Source organism: Peromyscus californicus, unplaced genomic scaffold, assembly GCF_007827085.1.
Source record: "Peromyscus californicus insignis strain IS unplaced genomic scaffold, ASM782708v3 Scaffold_13__1_contigs__length_99412109, whole genome shotgun sequence".
NCBI lineage: Eukaryota > Metazoa > Chordata > Mammalia > Rodentia > Cricetidae > Peromyscus > Peromyscus californicus.
The window spans coordinates 20558764-20583817 of NW_026294424.1; the positions used below are offsets into that span (position 1 = coordinate 20558764).

At 38.2% G+C, this 25054-nt stretch overlaps 1 protein-coding gene across 5 annotated transcripts in view; it reads right to left on the reverse strand.

Moving 5' to 3' along the window:
- Positions 1-25054, reverse strand: part of Fancl (FA complementation group L) — an 82369-nt gene that overhangs the window by 814 nt on the left and 56501 nt on the right. For 4 of the 5 annotated variants that reach the window (XM_052734638.1, XM_052734642.1, XM_052734643.1 and 1 more), the window contains 5 exons: positions 4914-5064; positions 2596-2679; positions 2296-2341; positions 2134-2215; positions 842-958 (listed from right to left, as the gene is read on the reverse strand). In XM_052734638.1, the coding sequence (XP_052590598.1) occupies positions 842-958; positions 2134-2215; positions 2296-2341; positions 2596-2679; positions 4914-5064 (480 nt within the window). The remainder of the gene's footprint in view (positions 1-841; positions 959-2133; positions 2216-2295; positions 2342-2595; positions 2680-4913; positions 5065-25054) is intronic. The other variant, XM_052734640.1, reaches the window with a different exon arrangement.

Sequence of the window (25054 nt, forward strand, 5' to 3'; positions counted from 1 at the left end):
ATTTCTCTATAAAATACATCTTAGGATTTTGAGATTTTGATCTTAACAACGGGTTAATAATTTCCACTGCACTGATGACAAATATGAGGCAAGAGTTTTGAAAAATTAAAATGAACATTCACTATTGTAAAAGAAAGTAGAGAGTCCATCAGAATTTCCTAAGTAGACCTGGTAATTTTATGACTGTCTATGGTAAAATGACTGTCCCTCAGTTGCCTATTAAGAAAGGGTAAACGGCACCAACTACTCTACCTCTGTCAAAAGAGAAAGACTGAAAACGAATGGCACTTCCCCACTGTTGGGTGCTTTGCATGGAGACAGTTAATCATCTGAGCTGTGTCCTAACAGGAATGCTACAGGAATTAAATGACTGAGAGAGGAAAGCACAATTCATGTAGAAAAGATAAATAAAAAGCTGAGAGACACTCAGGTCACAAAAACCTTTGCGTATTCAAAAGAGAATTATTGTATTTATTCTATACTGTATGCAGCCTGTAAAGTAGTACGCGCTAACTAACTAATTAACTAACAACTTCCTTACTCCCTTCCTGCCATCACCCTCATCTAGCAGACCTAGAGAATTTGCATAGTGGTGGCAGACTAGGAAGATTCCAGTTATACCTACCACCAATTTATTATGTGTCAATATATCATGAGTGTATTATAGATTGTTTTCCTCCCTGGAATTCTCTGGCATACTCAATAGTACCCAAGATGAAGAAATGAAGCCTGTGAGCATGTAAAATTAACTAGTAACAAGAGTTTGTGGCAAAGGACGGAAATACTTCCATAAACAGATTTTAGATTCTGTATTTCATATGCACATGATTGCTAGTTTTACCTCATATAAGCATATTTGATGGAAAGGCTGTCCACACTGGGGATTATCACATACTTGATCAGGAATGGCACCATTAAGGTGACGGGCATAACAGATTCCACAGTCCATGCTAAAGTCCTTCAAAAGAAAAGTTTTTGTTAGCATGTCTGCTTAGTGTGCATATGGTAAGATTAGGAAGAACAAATATGACTACTTAACATTTGTTTTTATATCTGCTTTATAAAGTATGTTTCTGTATTGTGGAACATACAAGCAGGTTATAACACCTAGTCATTTACATAGTGTTCCCTTTTGCACTCAAATACACACAGGTTTCATTTTTGGCTGGCAAAATTTTTGCATTTTAGCAGTTTTTACATATACATAATCATGTCTGTGTATACACAAAGACAGATCTGACATCAGCTAGTGAACACCAAATTGCACATTTCTACAGCAAAAGAAAAAAACGTCGCCATCGTTTAATGTTAACAGCAGTGGCTCAGTCCAAAGTCAACCCTGCCTTCATTGTCTTTACAGTACCAATGATGCTGTTCACTGTTGAAAAACTACTGCTGTCCTTCACAAACTTACAGTAAGTTAATTAAAACTTTTTGTAAGTTAAAAAAAAAAGTTAGGTAGAAGAATCCTAACATCTCATTAATGTCTCTTTTCTTTCGTTTTCACAAATGTAGCTGTCATTAACCACTTGTGCTGATCATGAACAAAGCACATGTAACTCACCTAGCAGAGGTTAATAAGTTCATTGATGAAAATGTTACCACCTAGTAGAGTTTAACAAGTTCACTTATGCCAATGTTACCACCTAGCAGAGGTTAACAAGTTCATTGATGAAAATGTTACCACCTAGTAGAGGTTAACAAGTTCACTGATGCCAGTGTTACCACCTAGCAGAGGTTAACAAGTTCATTGATGAAAATATTACCACCTAGTAGAGGTTAACAAGTTCATTGATGAAAATATTACCACCTAGCAGAATTTAACAAGTTCACTTATGCCAATGTTACCACCTAGCAGAGTCTAACAAGTTCATTGATGAAAATGTTACCACCTAGTAGAGGTTAACAAATTCACTGATGCCAATGTTACCAGCTAGCAGAGGTTAACAAGTTCACTGATGAAAATGTTACCACCTAGCAGAGGTAGCAAGTTCATTGATAAAAATGTTACTTGTAACTGAGGTCTGTGTTACAACATTTCTCCAAATTTTTTTCACCCTTGTTTTTCTAAGAGAAGCATTTAAATTTTATTATTCACAAAATGTAGACTATTAAAGCAACAATTAAACTTACAGATTCTTCCAAGACAGTACGAGCTGGAAAATCGATTTCTAAAACATCTTTCAAATTTTGTAACAGACTGTTTTCTGGATCCCTGAAAACAAAGGGGAAAAAAATCCCTATAAAATTTGTTAGCCCATAGAACAGTACTAATTACATTGCCAAGGTACCTACCATAAATGTATGTTCCCACTCAGCTTGATTCCCAGCGGTTTTATCACTTTAAATAGTAAAAAGAGGGGAAAAGTTTTAATAATTTAGGCTTGGTTGTGCTTGTTTTGAAAAGACCACTGCTACAGTATTTGTTTATCTAGTTGGCTTAAAATCTAAATTATGTATTTAGTTAAAAAAGTATATGGTTCAGAATGAGAAAAGTATTTAAAACAATTGTAATATTAATATTTTGGAATATTTAACAATATTAGACAGGATTTTATGATTCTGTTCCAGATCCTTAACTTTAAGATCTCATACCATGGTCAGCTCCAAGAAAGCAAAACTCGGGAAGCATGGTAGGGTGCCTGGGGTCTACCTCTATGTTGATGGAAACATTATTCCCTGAAATGAAACAAGAAGGCCTTTAGATGTGGGCAGCTCATCAAGCAAGCCAATATAAACTCAGAGCATGCGGACCTGGCCACCTATTTCATTCTTAGGAAAAACTAGCCAAATGGGTTTTTATTTTTATTTTTATTATTTAGTGTTGTGTAGAAGTAAATATATCCTTGCTTAACACAAAAGTATTTTTGAAATCACAACCATCATTAAAGATTCAGGGACCTCAAGTTTCAAAAGACAAGACCAAAATTTATATGATTAACTTAAATTGGTATTCTGGTAATTATGTTCCAGTAAAGCTTAATAAAAAATTTCAGTGGAATTATAAAGGCCTTTAATATATAAAAAAAAAAATCATACACTTAAATAATGAGCTAAATTACTTTTCATAACTTTCTTTACAAACTTAGTATTTCATGTAATTGTGGTTCAAAGTAAGAAAGAATAGTGTTATACCTGGTAAAAACTGACATGTCTAAGAAAACTTACATAAAAACTTTGTGAATAATTATGCTTTATGAAAAGCTGAGTCTTTTCCTTGTAAGGTAACAAATGTTTAATTCACGTTAAACAGATGTTTTTCTTAATACTTCAAAGAAGCTATTTTTGAAGCTAAAAAAATGACTTCACTTTGCACTAGATTCTTTTACAGGTTTAACTGTACTAAGTATGTACAAATTCCACAAAGCTACCTACTAGTTGGTGAAGGTATGTGGTATAGTTAAGATCAATTTGGACTCATTTTTATAACAAAAGTGATATGATAAATTCTATAAGCTTTTTGCTAAAGTTGGAAATAATTAAATACTCAAATCTGGCAAAAATGTTCAAAGTGAAAACTTAATATATGGTTATAGCCATTCAATGAGGAAAATTACAGAATACACTTTTCATTAGCCTTGAGCAATGTTGTCTACTGCAGACCAGAAAGAGCTGTCTTTTAGGCCATGGCTGTAGAAACACATCTTTCAACTCCAAGGTTGGCCCAAAGACAGCAAATCATTGCCTGAAGCACGAAGAAGAACTAAAAGTAAATACAGAGCATGAATACAACTTGGCTGTTCGAGATGAACTATAAGAAATCTAATAGAAACCACGGTTCAAGGATAATTATTTTAATGGGGCCATGATGATAACAAATCATGACATTTCTCTAAAGACATGTTTTCAGTATTACTATCTACTTGTTGACAAATATATTATAATTGGTTGATTACCCCAAATTAAATACTATTAGATTTTTAACTGGAAAGTAACAATAGTGCTAGCAAAGTGCTGCAGCTACCATACTCTGCAGCCCTGCCCTCCTATTCTGCTTTATATAAAGTATAGAAGCTGCTCACTGACTTCAGTCGGATCCAGAAACTATTTCAAAATGTCTATGGGAATATATCCTTTACAGTAGCACTTAACAAGACTTCAAAAAAAAAAAAGAGGAAAATATTAAATGGGCAGACTGTAAGCAGATATTACCATAATATGGTGAGAAATATAGTTAAAAGATTTAAATCTTTACAAAGGTTGAACTCTAAAACAGGCTTTGTTTTGTTTGCTCATGAAGAAAATAGCCATCTGACAGAGGCTACAAACCACGGGACTGCACACATGCTCCTGTTTATGGGAGAGGAGGGCTCACTTGCCGCCTTATAGCATGACCCAACCCAGTGCCCTTCCCCCTACTTTTTGTCAGGAAGCACTGCCGGATCTTAGCTTCCACAGAAGATGAAGACATCATTATTTCTAACACAGGCTTCTGTTCTACGTAGCATCCATTTTGAATTACCTGCCCCACAATTTCTGTGCTAATTAATGTTAATTAAAACACTATCTGGCCGGGTGGTGGTGGCGGCGGCGGCGCACGCCTTTAATCCCAGCACTCTGTGAGTTCGAGGCCAGCCTGGGCTACCAAGTGAGTCCCAGGAAAGGCGCAAAGCTACACAGAGAAACCCTGTCTCGAAAAACCAAAAAAAAAAAAAAACACTATCTGAATGTGGCTTCTACTGGACCATCACCTTTTGGAACACCTTAGCACTTTTCACCTAAAACATTTATATTTAACCATGTAGTAATAAAAATCAGGTTTTATTTCTAACAGTTTCAATAGCTGACTCCATATAAAGAAGTTTCTTGTAAGATTTTCTTCTAAGAATTTAACTGCCATTTTCAAATTCATTTTTGCAAATAATATAAAATAAAATCAGACACCTGAAAACATGCTCATCCTCCTTCCCTACCTAATACAATCCTGCGTGCTGTTGCACTCCGGGGAGGCTTTTCTGGTTCCAGCACCCAGGTCTTCTCATCGATTTCATCCATAACATCCCAGAATGTCTTCAGGGACTCCAATGCCGCCATGAACTGACTATGGACGTTGACCAAGGAGCTCTGTGAAGAGACAGAAGCTGTGAAGTCAATGTGCTCTACAAATAGCAGATCAGTTTCCATTCAAAACACTCCACTCAGGCCTTTGGGGCTGTCTCACTTCAGCCAGAATGTAGACTGACAGGCTCAGTGCTCCCTACTGTACACTGTTTACCCCAACCAGCCTTAGCGTGCTCTTTGTCACTAGTCTACACATTATCAAGCATGGTCTCTGTATAACATGACACATGTTAGACATATGAACAGAAATCACAAAAGTGCTATGGGTGTGTGTATATATATATATATATATATATATATATATATATATATATGAATAAACTTATTGATGTTTGTCATATATAATGCATTGAGCATTATAATGTTACCAAAAATTATTCTTTTTGCTACAAAATGAAATTAAACATAGTGGTATTTAATAACTGGACTAGAGTACCTTTAAACAGTAGTAAATTAGCAAGCTCTGCAAACCTAATAAGTACAAAAGTATGAAAATGCTTTTTTGTTGTTGTTTTACTGGGCTGGGAATTAAACCAAAGACACAGTACGTGCTAGGCAAGGACTTTGCCACTGAACTTTATCTCCAACCAAGCTTTGCTTGTCAATAAATAAGCCATGATTGATTTTAAAATATAATTTCTATTTTTCTTTTAGGAAAGGAAAGCATTTCTCATAAAAAAAATGTGATGTATTTAAAAGATACAACTATTTGCTAACAGATTTTATACAGCAGTTTAAAAAGGATTAGGGTTTTACTGTTTCAAAAAACCAGGACATATAGCAAGTCTGAAAATAGTATAGATGTATTCATCCAAAAAAAGTGACAATGGAAGTGATGTGTCCCTGAAACGCTGTAGAGAGTGGCCTTCCTCACACTCACCACCGTCACTTCAGTCAATCTGTAGACATGTCCCTGAAACGCTGTAGAGAGCGGCCTTCCTCACACTCACCACCGTCACTTCAGTCAATCTGTAGACATGTCCCTGAAACGCTGTAGAGAGTGGCCTTCCTCACACTCACCACCCATCGCTGCAACAGTCTGTAGAGTCCAATGAATTGTTGGCTCCTTTTGCAGAAATGGTTTCATATTTTCTAAACTACTGAGCTTCAAGGGTGGGGTTGGAATATAAGAATGGAAACTAGACCTGTATGTCTAAAAATAACCTTTAGAGCATGAAGGGAGAATGTCTTTTATGGTATGCCACACTAAGGTACAAATGTAAGTAATAGAATTAAAAAAAAAAAAAAACCCAACTCAGTTAACTAAAATACACAGCTAGCTCTAAAATCAGTATACATGGGCCTTCCCCTTGTTCCATCTACACCTGCACCAGTGTATTTAAAACCTATGACTTATTTCACTGTTTACCTCAGGTTTAACCCCATTCAAAAGAAACGAAAAGGCATTCATTATTGAAAGTATTTATAAACACATTGGCCACTTCTCCTATGTACAAAAATCCTAACTGCATTTTGAACAATAAATACTTTTAAAATGAGAAAACAGCAGTTTAAGGAAAAAACGAAAAAAAAAAAAAATCCACAAGTAACCTTCAGACCAGATGGCGATGGCAGAAAAAGTGAATCTTAAGCCCTGGAAACCACTATGAGACCTTACCAGAAAGACTTTCAGAATTCATGCTTCAACGGCAGTTACACACTCACTCCAGGAAAGAAGAACAGTTCTGTTAGCAACCTCAGGGACACAGGAGATTAGAGTCAAAGGATCCCACCAAAGCCACAAAACAGATTCCCAGTTGTTCAATTTGACTGTCAAATCACACACAAACCCTTAGCATTAAATTATCCAATTAAAATACTAAGTTATTCCAATATGCTAGCAATAATATTTACACAAATGTGCCAAAAATAGTGTGGCCAAAGTTAAAGTCAAAACTCAGTAAGTATTACAAGGGAATAAGGTATCTATTTTTTTTTTTTAATAAAAGAAGCCAACTCTTCATTTTGTAATGTGAACAAGTTTAGATGTCACCAAAACCATTGCAATAGTTGATACATTGATATTTTGATAAAGAGTCTTGCTATCAACTTGAAATATGCAATATAAAATGAAAACTCAAGTGAAAAAACAGGTGAGAGCATGCTGGTAAAAGCTACACTAAGATGAAACAAACCCAAACCACTGCTAAGGACATACATCAACCTGAACTCTGGGCTGAGGATGCGTGTGACAAAGTCATACCCCTTTGAAAAGATGTGGGAATTTCATCTATTTACAAACTAAAGACATCCCCAGCTTATGATCTAGCAATTCCACTACAAGAGAAAAACCAAGCACACAATAGCACAGCTACCAGAATGCCTACTGCAGCCATATTTACAAAAGCCCCGAAGTGTAGAAGTCCAGATGCCCTGCCAAAGAAGAGAGAAAACTAACAGGAACAAACTCTAATCTTCACCATCACATGCATGAATTTCAAAACTACCCTGGGGAACAAAGCCTATGCAAAAGAGCAGGTACTCTGTCTGTTGAAATGATGTTTAAGAAGGTTCAATGAAGTTAAAGCCTATCAAGGTGATGAGGACAAACTGGTACCTGCCAGGACTCTGTTACTGCAGGAAGCTTTTTTGCAAATTGTACTGTCCTTAAACATGCATAAAATAAACTGCCCAGTGTCAGACTGTACAAGTTTGAACCAATCATGTTTCTTGGTGTAATACCGTCCCTTATGCACAAGGAGACATAATTACCTCAAAACTCTTCTCAAAGTACATGGCATTTCTTCCACAATTAAAGATAGGTTATCCTAAGGGCCTGGGGAGGATCTGGCATGGTCTCAGTAATACAGATAGCACAGAGGTCATCTAGACTATTAGCCATCTCCAGTCCTGTTTGTGGAAGCCAAGGGGAGCCATTTGCAGAGACCCATACATACCTCCTCTGCCCTCATGCTGTATATAAGGAGTTTCCAGGGTGGTTTGGTGCCTCTCCATCAGAGTTTATGACCCACCCAATCCATGTCACCCCAGTTAGGTCAACCCATTAAACAGGACAGTCCATAGAAAGACCCTTTTTTTTTTTTTTTTTTTTTTTTTGGTTTTTCGAGACAGGGTTTCTCTGTGTAGCTTTGCGTATTTCCTGGAACTCTGTAGCCCAGGCTGGCCTCAAACTCACAGAGATCCACCTGCCTCTGCCTCCCGAGTGCTAGGATTAAAGGCGTGTGTCACCAACGCCCGGCGAAAGACCCTTCTTTAAGTTGCTTTTAGTCACAGTGTTTTATTACAGTATCAGAAAAAGTAACTAATACAGAAATTGGTCCCAGAAGCAGGGTGTTGCTGTGATGGACTGACCATGTTGCTTTGGGAAAGACTATGGGAGGGTTTAGAACTTCGAGAACTACAAGCCCCTGAGTGCAGAGCTTAAAGGGCTGTGTTGTGGGAACTTAGAAGATCATAATGTTGGGAGAAACGCAGATAATGGAGGCCTGACTTGTGAAATTTCAGAGGAAAGCTAAGATGCTACAGGGATGTTTGTGAAATATTTTGTTTTAAGAATCTGTGGTTGCTGGTCAACTGAAGCTGAAAAATAATCTTTCATAATAGGATCGGAACTGAACCACTGAACTGAAACCTGTGCTTTATTAGGACAAAGGATGCTAGTCAGCTGGGGCTGAAAAATCAGCTTTTGATTAATGAGAGATCAGTAACATTGATGTGAAATATCTGGGAAACATTTTGTCAGGGTCAGGAACAGAAGCTATGGTCCTGGAGAGGGGTGCAAGGCTGCATCTCAAGTTGGTAATGTCTAAGTCATATACCTGATGCTGGTATTAGAGGGTGAAGTTGATGGGGTTGTGGAGAGTGGCTGAGGGGAGGGCTGGCACTATGTGGCAGGGTCAGTGTCCCTGAAAAGACTAATGGTTAGGGTGCAGCCTCTGCTGCAGTGGAGAAGCCAGGGTACTGGAGACGCCAGGACCATAGGGTGTCCAACAGAGACAGTGGCAGGTATGAAGTGGAGCTGTCCTGAGCCTATAAGACAAGCTGTGTGTGCTTTGGACGGCAGTTCTGGAGAGACGGGCCACTCAAAACCTTTGGAGCCGAGAATATCGTGAGTCTCGAGACACTGAGCTACAGCATTTGGATTTACATTGCTGGAGTTTGGTTTTTGCTTCAGTCTAATTTTTTCCTATGTTCTGGTACTTCCCTTTTGGAATAAGGAAGTGTGTAACTTGTTTTCAACTTGATAGAAGCCCACAGTTGAGAGACTATTTACTTATAATGAGACAACAAACTTTTAAAGCAATTAAATTTCTTTAAATGGTGGGACTTCTACAGCGGTATTATATTCTATATTGTTTTATTAACATGATATCCTGAGGACACATAAGAAAGGAAAGGTTAGGGTTTAACGATGATGAGTTCGTCAACTTAACAAGAGATCAACTGTCCTGGTTGGCTTTTATTTTCAACTTGACACAACCTAGGTCACCCAGGTTGAGGGACTCTCAACTGAAGAACTAGGCTATCGGACTGGGCTGTGAGCATGTACGTGGGGCATTGTCTTATTTGCTAACTGATGTAGGAGGGCCCAGCCTACTGTGGGTGGGGACATCCCTAGGCAAGTGGGTCTGAACTGTGTAAGATGGCATGGAATATGAGCCAAAGAGCAAGTGAGCAGCTTTCCTCCGTGGTTCTCACCACTGCTCCTGTTTTAAGTTCCTGCTCTGACTACTGTCAATGATATAAGACCTAGAAGTGCAGGCTGGAGTAAGCCTTTTCTTCTCCAATAATTTACCATAAGCAACAGAAAGCAAACCAGGATACCTACACTTAAAGCTACTTACATATAAAGATGTACACATTATTGGCTAGGATCTTGTTTGTCTCTTTTCTGAATTTAGATGTCCTCACTTAATGTTAGATGATCTAAGACCATCCACTTTCCTGCAAATTTCATGAGAAGTTTTCACTTCTCTTTACAGCTGAAACTTTCACATTTTTCACATTCTTCTCTGCAAACTTTCACATTTTCATTATCTATTGATATGGAGGTAGACATCGAGGTTGGTTTAATTTTATTGCTACTGTAAGTAGAGCAGCAATAAACACAGATGTGTAAATACTTCTGCAGTAGAGTATGGACTTCTATGGGTACATTCCTAGGAATGGAATATTTATGTCATAAGGTATTTTATTTTTAATTTTTTTGTAGAACCTCCAAAGTGATTTCCATTGTAGCTGTATTAATTTGCACTCCCACCAGCAGTGAATAAAGGCTCTCTTTCCCATATCCTACTAACATCTGTTGTCAGACTTCTTGATAGCAGTCATTCTTACTGGAAGAAGACGTCTCAAAGTAGTTTTAATACAGATTTCTTTGATATTTAAAAAGTGACCATTGAACACTTTTTAAAAGTTATTGGTCATTTGTGTTTTTTCTTTTGAAAACTGTCTGTTCTTTTCATCAGCCCATTTGTTAACTGGGAGTTTTATTTTCTTGGTGTTTAATTTATGCTGTTTGAAAAATCTGGATATTAGCCGTTTGTCTGGAGGACAGCTGATAAATTTTTTCTCTCATTCTGTGGACACTTTCTTCTATCAATGTTTGGTTTTTGTTTTTGTTTTTCTGTGCAAAAACTTTACTTTCATGTGGTCACATCTGTTGATATTGGGTCTAGTTCCTACACTATTGAATTTCTGTCCTGAAAATGCTTGTCTACCCCAATGTCTTGAAAAATATACCCTATGTTTTCCTCTATCAGTCAGTTTCAGCATTTCAGGTTTAAATTTAAAGCATGTGATCCATTTCAGACTGGTTTTTGATATGTATCTAATTTCATTCTTCTGTAACTGGAAATCTTCTTTCTTACACTCTACCCTCTTTTATTGAATACAGTATTCAAAATCTTAGCTATAGTAATTAGAAAAGAGAAAGACAAAAAAATGGATAAAAGAAAGAAGTCAAACTGTGCCTGTTTGCAGATGATATGATTCTGTAGTTAAAAGACATTACAGAATCTACTAACAAACTCTTAGATTTCATAAAACTGTACAGTAAAGTTACATATACAAAATCATTATAAAAAGTAGTCATCATATATACTGGCAATGTGCTCTCAGAGAGATAAATTAGGAAAAATATTCCATTCAAAGTAACTTAAAAAGAGAAGAAAAAATTAAGTACTAAGCAACACACACCTAACCAAACAAATGAAAGTCCTCTACAATTAAACCATCAAGACATTAAAAATGAAAGTCAAAGAAGATATCAGAGGATGAAAAGACCTTACAAATCCTGGGTTGGCAGACTTAATGTTGTGAAAATCACTATACTAGTAAAATGGTGATACTAGCAAAATTAACCTACAGATTTAATGCAGTACTCTTCAAAATTCTGATGTTATATTTCCCCACAAATAAGTGTGGGGAAACTGAGTATAAACAAGCAAAAGAATGAAATTAGATACATATCTTTCAACATTTATAATATTATAACTTTGGAATTGTTATATGAGGCTGTAAAAATTGAACCTTGCTGTGGAACAATCTTTGTACACTGTACATATGTATTGCTCTCATTTTTAATAAAAACCTGATTGGCCAATGGCTAGGCAGGATTTTCAGGGCAGAGAGTATACCAGGAAGGAGGACAGAGTCAGAGGAATCACCAGAAGATAAAACAGGAGGTGCAAGATGAAAGAGAGGTAACACCACATGGCAGAATGTAGATTAATATAAATGGGTTGATTTAAGTTGTAAAAGTTAGTTGGTATTAAGTCTGAGCTAGCAGCCAATCATTTATAATTAATGTTAAGCCTCTTTGTGGTTATTTGGGAGCAGCTGCCAAGACAAAGAGAAACTCTGCCTACAGAACCCGTTTATGAAATTGGTCCTGCAGAAGAAAACATCGTATCTTCAACCTAAGATGGTCAGTTTCAAATCATATTCAATAGTCTTCATCTGTAATACACAATATAAAATTAAATGAGCAAAACCCGAAGAAATGAATGGTGCCCTTCCTTATTCAATTCAATACTACAAATATGAATACTGAATCTATTAAATGTTATATCCTATATTAGACACCAATGACACTAAGACACTATAAAGTATGGCAGGTGAGATCAAGCACTACAGTCAAATTTCCAGTCCTGCACTATAATCTCTAAGTACATTTCCTTCTCAGCAAGCAATTTAATCTCAGTTTCATGTGGTAGTTAGCTTTCTTTCACACAAGATAATTACCTTACCAAGAGAAAAAGGCTTACTTTAACCAAGTTTTGGAGTTACCAGTCCCAAACTGGAAAACCCCATGGCTTTGGACAACTGAAGAGGGAGCCAATTGGCAACAGGGCTTTGGGGAAAACACGTGGAGAAGTAGTCTCCTCACACACAGCCAGGAAGCAATGGAGACAGAAGAAGAAACCAAGGTTCGTCAATTCCCTACTAAGGTGCCCCTAATGACCTACAGGCTTTCCATGTACTACAAGTTCTTGCACCTGCCAAAAGCACCGCTCTGCAGACCAAGTCTTTAACATACAAGCTTCTGGGGGATAGTCAACCACAGCACAGCATATCCACACCACAGAGATCCTTCCAAGATTTGAGGAGGACAATGTATATAAAATTTCAACTGCTCAGTATATAGTGTGTGTTTGCACTTTGTAGCAAGTATTTTAAGAGATATAGCTCCTGAGTTAAATAATTTTATTTCTCTATGAAGGAAATATCAAATAGGAAAATATTTGTACAAAATTAGATCATGAATATTGATTTCATTAACATATAAAAGGTTATTTTTAACAGTAAAAATGATATGAGCTGACATTAATATAAAATGGGGAGAAAATAACTCCTTAACACCAACAAACATATGATTTAAGAAAAATATCACCTTGTGAGTTTAGACATCACTTCTCTAATTGCACAGCTTCATAGTAGGCAAAGAAACAAAACTTTCAGAATTCAGAAATGAGTAAAAAAAAAAAATGAAATGCCTGGAATATCTGAATTGTCCAAAGTAACTTTTCCTTCAACAGATAACTCACTGCATGGTCTCACTCTGCTCTCATTATCCACCAGCACTCCTGTTATTTGTCATGCTCTGTGGCAGGGCCTCAGGGAAGAGGTGAATATTTTGCAGATCCTATGAGACCTTAATCCATGCCCTTAAACCTTTCCAAAATAACCAATCTGAGCTTCATTATGAATCTGCTTGAACAACTTTAGTCTATTTTTCACTGCTTCGTACACACACACACACACACACACACACACACACACACACACACTTTTTATTTTCTTCTTTGCACTTTTTGTTTCCTGTAAGATTATGTATTATTTTCATAATAATAAAAAACTATGTAGAAACTGGAATTGATGAGCTCTTAGCTGTCTTTGCATTTCATGATCTTCATAATATGCTCAAACACATTAATTTAATAACACAATTTCAATCCTATGCCAGGGCAACTGGTAAACTCACCCAAAATGCCATTGTTTGTGTACATATTTCCAAGAAGATGATTAAAGAATATGAAATGAGAGAATAAAAAATACACAGCAGAGCCAGGTGTGGTGGCATACAACAATAGCCCCAGGATGTAGGAAGCTACGAAAGAGGACCAGGACTTGAGGGCCAGTCTGGGCTCCATAAAGATGGTCTACATAAGAACCTGTTTCAAACAAAACAAAACAGACGCAGGACAGAAGCAAAAAGAAATGAGTCTCACACACACACACACACACACACACACACACACACACACACACAAACACAAACAACACACAAACAGAAGGCTAAATGTCCCCTAAATCAATCAAAACAAGAACACAGATACCTTTCAGCTATCTTATTATGGTGGGAGGAGATAGGCTAAACAGTGTCTTCCAGAATCTTCTACCACAGATAGATATAAAGATAGAGAAGAGGAAGAAGAGGAGGAGGAAGAAGATGACTATAAAACATTATGAGAAAGCTGGAGAATATCCAGAAGTAAAAAGAAATGGCCGCCAACAGCATTCTATTCTACTTCCTTGAAAGTGTTCACAGTGAAGGGCCATGTGAAGGTACACCAACCACAAAGAGACTGTTATTTTAATGAAGAGTAGGGCTGAGATAGCAAAGAGGTGCTCACAATAACTCACGGTTAGGGTAGTTAACTCTATTATGTGTGTCTTATTTAAGGTTACTATTGTTGTGATAAAACACCATGACCAGAGGCAACTTGAGGCAGAAAGGGTTTAGTTGGCTTACACCTCCACATCACCATTTACCAGTGAAGGGAGTCAGGGCAGGAACTCAAACAGGACAGGAACCTATAGGCAGGAATGTAGCTGGAGAGTTTTCTCTCCAGGTCCCGCCAAGCCCAGGCAGTCCGACAGCCCACTTATAAAATAAACACACAGATGCTTATATTATTTAAACTGTTTGGCCTAATGGCTCAGGCTTCTTGCTAACTGTTCTTATATCTTAAATTAACCCATTTCTATAAATCTATACCTTGCCACGTGGCTTGTGGCTTACCGGCATCTTCACATGCTGCTTGTCATGGCGGCGGCTGGCAGTGTCTCCCTGCCTCAGCCTTCCACTTCCCAGAATTCTCCTCTCTCCTTGTCCCGCCTATACTTCCTGCCTGGCTACTGGCCAATCAGCATTTTATTTACACAGAACGATATCCACAGCACTTCCCCTTTTCTTTTTTTTCCAAAAAGGAAGGTTTTCTGTTGGCTGGTTCTGATCTAAGAAGGCTGTCGACTGGCGACTGTTTTGCAACATTTTTATGGCCTGGTTTGTCACAGTCCCCATTTCTGGGGTTATCAGTGCTGCTATCATGGCAATATTCAAGTACATCATCCTGAAAGTGTGAAGCTGGGATGAAAATTTTTGTCAGCATCTGGGACCACCATACACATTCCTGTTCCTAGAAGAATGCTCACAGTATTGCTGAAGACAGACAAGGGTTTTCAAGTTTGGGAGACATGGGAGTGAAGTGTAATTTACACTATAATTGCTTTTGTGCTAAATACAACTTGTCTCAAAATTAGCTATGTAAAATAGCCAGATTTCCATTGGTTCATCCTAAGGTCCCTTTTCTTCTGGGCTATGAATTCCTGTACATATTTCTCTACTTTTTGTATCTGGCATCAATTCCATTATATTTTAATGTTGTCTGTAAGATAACTTATGTGGGTTCTTTTTAAACAGCCAGGCAGAGCCATTTGATGGCGTGTACTCTGCTTTGTTGGCCCCACCAGCTTCTTTCCCAACGTGCACAGGGATTTAACAAACATGAAACTGAAGCTTCTCTCGTAGTCTCTCATAGAAATAGTCATGGCACTTGCCCCCTGTCAGTTGTAGCAGGTTCTGTTGACATACGTGGGAACTTCTTAGAGGGCCAAGAATCTTTGACACAGTGAAAATAAAAGTTTATAGTAACTTCTTTGCAAACAACTCATGGACATGTTGCTAAGAAGTATGAAGACAAAGCCTCCTGGCGGTTGTGGTTATTCCTTTTGAGATTTTGGCATTGTGGGATGGGTGAATGAAGTGGAATATGAACTCTGGGCAAATTCAATGGGACAGCCTTCAATGTTCATCTGTCTACCTCTTAACTGAATAAAAAGTTTTTAGAAAAAAAAAAGCCTGGCTAGCTCAGTCGGTAGAGTATGAGACTCTTAATCTCAGGGTTGTGGGTTCGTGCCCCACGTTGGGCACCACAGGAACTGATGCAGAGGCCATGGAGAAGAGCTGCTTACTGGCTTGCTTTCTCATAGAACCCAGGAGCACCAGCCCAGAGATGGCCCCACCCACAATGAGCTGGCTGGCCCCTTCCCCATCAATCACTAATTAAGAAAATGCCCTACGGGCTTGCCTACAGCCAGATCTTATGAAGGCATTTTCTCAATTGAGGTTCCCTCCTCTCAGGTGACTTTAGCTTGTGTCAAGTTGACATAAAACTAGCCAGCACAATGTGTATAGAGAGGACAACCATATAGTTTAAAAGGCAGGGTAATACATTTTTAAATTACAGTTTATGAAGTATGAACCAAATGAGTAGGAAGGTAGATGAAGATTTTTGTTTCATTCACGCAATCGTCTGGAAGTGATGTGTGCTGAGGTCTAAACTCTACAAATGAACTATCACCTGCTCCTGCAATGTGCAGCAGAAATACTTCTCTTTTGTTCTATATATTAATAGGGTAGAAGTAGAGCTATGGTTAGTGCCTCCAGCCCACGGCTACTCACACAGAAGTTACAGAAAGCTTTCCACATAGTGAGCCCAAATCATATGAACACCTGTCAGGGAGGTTATGCAATTCTAGGGGCAAGGAAAGCACCTGAAAGAGGCCTGGCCCTGTGTCCTAGAAAGTCATAAACATTTGCACAGGTTTTGTTCGATCTTGAGAAACAAATCACACAATTGAGAAGCAAGATTCTTTTTAAGGCAAACTTGTGGACTTTTTAAGTGTCCTTGGTGTATGTACCCTTGCCTTCAGCATCATTATCTATAGCATATAACAATGACTATTTGGCTGAGCCCAAGATGCCCCTAAAGCAAAGTCTAAGAAAGGGAAATGGTTAGAAATGAACTTAGGGAATGCAAATAAAGGACTGGAAAAGGTGAAATACGGGATAGATTGGTCAAAATAGGGGGTATCCATTTGAAATGGTCCTGTGGCATAAAGACACTGTGAGAAGATGAAGGGGAAGTTCTCCTCACCACCCCAACCCCCTTCCCAGGAGCCTCTATTTACTGGTTTCCTCTCTCCACTTACTGGTTGCCACAGGGGTATTAAATTTCACTATCTCAGATGAGCTCCCCCCACAGAGCCTCCAAATAGCTCAAGACTCCTGGACCTCAGTGGTAGGAATGCCCTGGAAAGAAGGTGAACACTCCATTATGAAGCTGAAAGAAACAACATGGCTGAGTGTGGCTAGGGGCGGGGGAGGGGGGGTAGCCAAAAGGAATCAGCAAGTGATACCAGTTCACTTCTCTAAGACTTCCCTAGGTATTTCTAAAAACACTCACCACAAGAAATCAGTCCTTAGAAGCTTAATGGTAGCAAGAGGGTAAAAGCGAATTTCTGCCTTCAAGAAATACTGTCCACTTGGGGGTTCCTTGAGAGCTGAGAGTTCTTTGTCTAATCTAAACACAAGCACATTATTAGGGTAGGAGTGGAACATATCTTCCCTAACCCATAGGCTACCTTTCCACATTCATAATAGCATCATAAACAGAAATTTGCAATTTTGACAAAGTTCCTCCTGAATGTTGTTTTTTGGTGAATAACAAGAAGCCCTATGTCTCACCTAAAGCTTCAAATATTTTCTGTTTATTCTAGAAATTTTGGAGTTTCAGCTCTTATACTGTTTATTATCCATTTTGAGTTCATCTTTTTATGTGAGTCCGAGTTTGACCTTTGTCACACAGACTCCAATTGTCTCCGCATTATTTGTTGAAAACACAGCCCTTGCTGTACCCATTGCGTGCACCTTGCTGAACACAGATGTCTGTTGAGTCTGTTCTGCATTGTGTGTCTACCTATGTGACACCAGATTATCTTAAGAAAAGCTCCCCAAGTCTTTAGACCAGATGTGGTTACTCCCAACTCAGTTTTTCAGACTTGTTTGTCCATCAATAGCCTTTTTGTTTTGATATCATTTAAAAATAATTATCAGGCCTGAAGAAACAACAGAACTTTTACTAGGTTTATACAGAATCTACAGGTCAATCTGGAGGGAAGACAACATTGGCTCTTCCAAGCATAGACATGGTTCTCTCTGTTCATGAAGAATTTGAGGAAAACACGTACAGGCACTTCAGCCAAGACACATGGATGCCGAGCACACCAACAGATGTCTCACCACTAGTCATTAAGAAAATGAAGATTAGAGACACTTGAGACACCATCTAATGTCCATCTGGGTGACTAAGATGAAGAAACTAAGCATAGCAAGGCCAGCAAAGAAGATGCCGGGCAGCAAGTCTCAAATATCACTGTTAAAATGGAAAACAGCACAACAGTGAAAATACTTGATAGTTCTCTAAGAAGTTAAGGATGTAGCTCCTGTAATATCTAGCCACTTCTAAACATGCACTAAACAGAAATGAAAACATGCTTACATAATGAGAGACACACTGTTTATAGCAGTTTTGCTTTTCTATGTAAAAGATGTGTGTGTGTGTGTGTGTGTGTGTGTGTGTGTGTGTGTGTGTGTGTGTGAAAATGCAGATATTAACTGATCGTGGGGTGCCTAGTCTCAATTGATAAAAGCACAACACAACTCCTAAATCTCTAAATCTCAGGAATGTCGTGGAAGAGGGGGTGAAAGGCTTGTAAGAGCCAGAGGACCAGGATGTCATCTATAAGATTGTATCTCTGAGAAACGGCAGGGAAGCTAAACCCACAATACCTCAACCACATGGCTGCCTAAACATGATCTGAACAGCATGACACCAACAGATATGCTCACATAAAAGGCAGAATATTCCAGGGACTCACTCTAGACAAAGAACTACAGGCAACTAATAACTGCTTAGAAAGGGTGGAATAGTTTTTCCTGGAGATGAGCCTCTAATTGGTGATCAAATAGTAAGTGGTCAGCCCTGAAATAAGAGATATTGAAAGGGGCGAACAGGGGAGGACTTAGAGGGAAGAAAGGTAAGAAGGGAAATGATTTAATTATAGTTCATTAAAATAACAGGTTCTAAAGTGTATGTACGTTTACATGCATGTTCGTGTGTGTCATGGCGGTAGTGTGCATGTCAGAGGAGCTTTGCATGTCAGTCCTGCCCTGACCTTGTATGACACAGGATCTCACTGTTGTTTTTCTGCCATATCTGCCAGGTTAACTGCTTGCAAGCTCCTCTTCATAGAAACACTGGGATTACAAATGCTTCCACTACATGTCCAGATTTTCTGTGGGCTCTGGGAATTTGAACTCAGATCCTCGTCCTTGCAAGGCAAGTACTTTTAGCCAGTGAGCCACATCCCAGCCTTAGTCTAGGCAACTCCTGAAAACATCAGTGTCCACAGACAAGTGAGTGACAACATGTGGTCTATCCACACTACTTCACAGTAAGAGCATGACCTATACAACATGCCGCAGCAAGGGGAATCTCCAAACAGCTATGTGAAGGAAAGAAGCCTGTGGGAGGGAAGTGCACAGAAGACACAAACAGCGATAGAAGCTGGAGGAGAAATAAGGACAGAAGGGACAAGACAGGAGACCAAAGGGGAAGGACAAAGTGTGAACGTAGTAGAAATGTCAGTTATCTTAAGAATGGAGATGATATCATGGGCAATTATTTGTCAAAACTCACCCCAATGTACATTTTTTAATGTGTCCCAGTTAGTTTGTCAATTATAGCTCAATAAACCAGTTCAAGAAAAGCTCATTGTGATCTCTGGACAGTAACAGGTTCAGCAGTACTCTCTGCAATGTGTTCCTTAACAATTAAAACTTGGGCAAAAATAATAGCACTCTTTACCACTAAGAAGAGACAAAGGAGCAGTTGGTTCACACACCAATGGAGACAATGAGATCTTACCAAATACATAGTACAAACACTGGGGAAGGAAGAAAGACATATACATGGGAACCAAGATATTGGCTTGCCCCATAGCTGTTATTAAATCATGTTAAACCAGGAAAGCACTTAAGCATTAAAGTGTGAACACTGCCAGTCTCGAAGTGCAGTGCTTCTTATCTTTAAAAGCATTCTGTTACTTTCCTAATACCCAAAGAGAAGCAATAACAGCAGTCACTTAAGCAGATCTCAGAGTTTAACATGTTCCTCTTAAGCACTATTATTGCCAGTATTTTAATAATGTTCACATAGTCCTGGAATGTGAGCTTTTGTACTCTGATGACACTTAAATTAATAGCATAATTTTCTAGTACTTGCAACAGGTGCTTCTCATTCTGATTTTTTTATATTTCTCTACAATACTTGCAGATAAACCCTATAATAACCATTTTTATCTTTATCAATGAGAGATTCAAAAGACTTACATAGAATGTAAAAACATGAAGAGATTAAACTTCAGAAATTTAACTTTAATATTGACTGCAGTATTTCCAATCAGTTATCTCTAAATAAATCTACATATCTAATTCATTTGATTTTACCTGCATTTCCACTGATGTCCTCACATGCATCTCTAGTTCTATGTGTGACTAGATCTATCCAACCCCATGATGTTCCTGTTAAGCAAATCCGTGAAGGACTTGCTGTCTCTCTTGTGCTGATATCATTTCCACTGCAACTGACCATCCCAAGTATTTGCTCCTGTTTTCAACGTAGGTTAAGAGCTACTGGGGATAAATGAAGCAGTCACCTCATGTTTGACAGGACAGCTGCAGTAATTTTACTAAGAAAGAAAAAGTCTGTCAAGCTCATGATGAAAATAAGTAGCCTTTTTAAATATTGTCCTTAGCTATCCTATGTTTTATACTATTTAAAAAAAAATTCGAGTCAATTGGTTAAAAATTAATGTGACATGTGCAGTGTATGTGTACATGTACATGTCTATTTTTGTGTGTGTGTGACATGTGTAGTGTGTGTGTATGTGCACATATGTCTGCACATTTGTGGAAGCCAGAGAGCAGCACCAGGTATCCTGCATCATCTCCCTCCCCTTATTTTTTGACTCAGTCTTTCACTGCACTTGGAGCTCCCATATTCTCAGCAAGATCTAAGGGTCTGCCTGTCTCTACCTCAAAGCATTAGCATTATGGACAAGTGCCAAAATGTACAAATTTTACATGGTGCTGGGAATCCAAACAGCTCCTCAGGCTTGTACAATGAGCATTACCAATGGAATCCCTTCCATGGACCAGTCTAACTTTCTGTGATACAGTATCAATACCCTGACAAAGAAAAGGCTAGCTATATGGAACTTTTTATCATGCACATCAAACATATACTAAAAAAAAAAAAAAAGTAAGGACTAATAGAAAGAATAGCAGTGTATGCTGGCTGCTAATCTTGTTCCCATAGCCTGAGACAGGGGACTAACTGCATTGACAGCACTTTAAAACTACACCCTGTTCTGCTGCCTCTACTGTCTCTTCCTGCAGCTCTGCTTCCCTCTCTGCCTGCCTACTGAGCGAGGGGCTTTTAATATGCAATTTCTATCTCCCTAAAAAATGTGTGGGGAGGTATTTCCTAGCAGAAAGAACTAGTGTCTCTCATACATTTCATAACTGATCACCATTCTGTTTCCAACCTGCTAGATTTTAATCTTCAAACTGAATGTTTATTTTCCAGAAGGATGTATTAAGGTGCTTTCAGGAACTTCGCCCACCATGTTTTACATTATGAAAATACTCCTATGCATAAGTACACTAATACCCACCCACTGGAAATTAGTCCCAGGTCGAGGGAAAGAGTAGAGTGGGAGGGCAGCAAATATAAGTAAAGTACAATGATAAGACATACATGAAAATACTATTATGAAAATCATTCCTTTGTATGCCCACTAAAAAATAATTTATGTAAGAACAAATAGATAGAGAATATGAACTTACCAGAAAGGATGATGGAGAATGTTAATATTACATATGTGCTTCAATGATATTAGCTAAAATAATTTCTGTTCATCCAATAGGGAAATACTTAAAATAATCTGATAGATTTTTTTCTTTTACTTGAGGCACCTGCTATGTATGAATATTTTATCAATTTATGCTAAAGATTAAATATTAGTTTAAATAAAAGCAATATGTTAGCCAATAAAAAAACAGGACATTCATCTTCTGTCCATGTGTTTAGTCATCTTTCCCACCCACACAGCTCACTGAGAATGAGGCATTTCTTATCACTCATCCATGTTTTGTTGTGGAACATCATACAATTCTTTAAGATAAATGTAACAACATATACGCTATTACTAGACCGATATATAATACACATAGACATGAAAGACACTTTTTTTTCCCTCTGAGCTCTATGTTAAGAGCTCATTAAGGTAAAACACTTTACACTTGTGTCACACTTTACAAATCCAAAGGACTTTTGTTCATAATCCCAATCTATGATTTTTGTGTCATATGCAGTCTATGACACAAATATTATTTCCCTCTTTTTATAAAATTAAATAGTTTATACAACGCCATACATTAATGTGCCCAGACAGGATTGATCCAGCCTTTTAGAGTTTGTTTTCTCTTTTCCTATGCTACTCTGGCCCAAAAAAATCAAATTATGGAGGTTACTATGAAAATCTATAATTCAGTCAAACTTACTATCAGGAGCAGGTAGCTCATTTCAAATGTGCCTTAAGGTGGGGGAGGGTCATCTGATAAACATCCTGTCTCATATATAAGTCTCTGTGGGTCTTTCATTCACAGAAAACTTTTATTATTGCACAGAAGTATCTCATGTGTACTGATTCCAATTTTTCTACTAAGCTTAAGCTAACTTTGATAATCTTCTAAATCAATAGCAATCAAAATCGTATCTTTTCCCTTCTATGAAAGTAACTGTGTGAGAGTCAAAAACATCCCTCCATCTGTCCATTAAAGTCATCTACTCATATATATCATGGGTCTCTTGGGGACAGTGTTAAATGAGGACATACAATTTGGAAAAGAAAGATAAACATTAACTCTGTGGGGGAAAAAAACAAACAAACAAGGTGACAAAGGAAAAAAATACCGACATCCAACCACTCATTGCTTATCTCTGCCTAGTATATAATTCATGATCGAAACACTGAATATTAACATCAAATTTATAATGCAATTATCTGGTGAAGATCAAGGCACTACAAAATACACATGCTTTGAGGGTGCAAGTAGGTTAAAAAAAACAGACAACTTGCTTTTCATAGTATAAAATTACAGATAATGCCTTAAGAAAGATGGTACTATACATACGTGAACATATAATACCATAAATTACAATACTACTACTGTTTGAATTCCAAATGTTTCCCTAAAGGTCGATGTATTAAAGGCTTTAGTAATGTTCCCCAGCATGGTGGCACTGCACAGCAGTGGACATTCTAAAGAGGCTGGACCTAGAGAGAGGTCGCAGGCCACTGAGAGTCACTATTTTAACAGGGGTAGGTCCTAGGACCCTTCTTTTTCTCATTTTTGCTAAGCTACACATTCCCATTAAAATGAGATGCCTCTATACCAGACACCTAAGTATACCAGACACCTAAGGCAATGGATCCCTACTGGAGCACAGACTCTTATTTCCAAAACTGAAGTCAAAACAAAAATTACCTCAGGTATGCTCCATTCCAGTGATAGGAAAACTGAGTAGCACAAATGCTAAAAGGATATGCTAACAGCTTAAAGGGGCTGACACTGAAGAAAGTGAAGGAAGTGGAAAAGAAGGCAGGAAATGCTACATTATCTAAAATGGAAAAAAATTAAACTATACCTTGAATTCTAACTCAAACTATGTTCAAGTGTAACTTTTATTTTGATAGAAAATTAAAGTAATAAATAGGTTACCCACATGTGATATTTTGTTTGTGCTCTTACAAATAAAGCTTGCTGGAGATCAGAGTGCAGAGCTAGCCACTAAAGACCAGGCAGTGGTGGCACACACCTTTAGTCCCAGCACTTGGGAGGACGAAACAGAAAGTGATATGGCTGGGAGGAGAGAGGAAGTGATAAGGTGGGGTCCAGGCTGAGGATTTGGTAGAGGTAAGAAGTCCCTCTCGTGGCTGGCTCCTTTACTGATCTTTCAGCATTTACCTCAATATTTGGCTCCAGGTTTTTATTATTAAGACCAATTAGGATTTGTGCTACACCCACACAATGATAAGATGCAATGTCAGAGCCTGTATTTACAACTGCCACATAAATCTTTAGCTACTAAGGGGGAAATTAAGCAAAACTACAGAACACCTGGAAGACCTAATGAAACAAACAGGGAAGAGGTGATTGTGCACATAAAGTCTTCATTCCACGGACTAAGCCCAACTATGACGAAAACTCCCATGACCCTAAGGATTATTTGAATATGTATATTTTATTATTGGTATTTTAGAAATGGCAGGGCATAGTTTCACATGGTGCATAATGATGTAGCAGGTGAGTATAATTTTCTAATTTTGGCTTCTTTGCATTTCCCTTTTTTTTTCATTTAAGGCACAGTACTTTTAAAACAGATATTACTGAAAAGGGAAAGCAGAGAGACAGGGAACCGGCCATCGAGGCCGAAAGACCCCGTGCCTCCTCCCTCCACTGCATTTTCTACCACATTACAGAATTTAGAAGATGCCTTTTCTTGGCTTTTATCTTTTATTTTTTTATACTACCAATGACAAAATAATATGCCAAGAAAGCAAAAGCATATAAAACTTACTAATTTATGAGTAAAGAAAACTCTAGTTCTATGAATTTTCTGACCCAGGCAACACAGGAATGCTGGAAGGACTGAAAGCCTTCGAACTCGAACGGTTCTTAGAGCAGACAGCTGAGCGCTGTGCCTTGCTGAAGTTGTGTTTCTCGACAAAGTGTATTTCCCTGAACATCTGTGAAGATGAAAAGTTCATGTATGTAGAACTGAGGCAAAAGGCAGCCAAGAAACTTGAATGAAATTATACCGTTTAAGGGCCAAGCACAGTAGCTCACCACTGACTGATAATGTATACTCAGGAGACTGAGGCAGAAGGATTGCCCTAAATTTCAGGACCCCTGGAGCTACATAACGAGTTCTAAGACAGCCTGGGCTATCCTGTGCAGCCAGTCTCAAAAAAAAAAAAAAGGATCGAAACAGTGGTGAAGTATAAACCAGAGTGAAGTGAGGCTGCCCAATTGTGGGTCTGCGGCATTGAGGAAAAGCCCGAGTTCCCTGCTGGTCAACAGGACTCTGTCTGTAATTATACTCTTCAGTCATCAGAAGACGGCCTGCCAGAGGCTTCCCCACTACTGCCACTCTTCTTGATCCATGGCACTGTCCCAGGAGGATCAGATTTCTCCATGGCAGGAAATACACAGGCCACTGCTCATTGTATGTGATCAAATTAAATATTCCAACTGCCTGTGACAAGGCTACTTCCC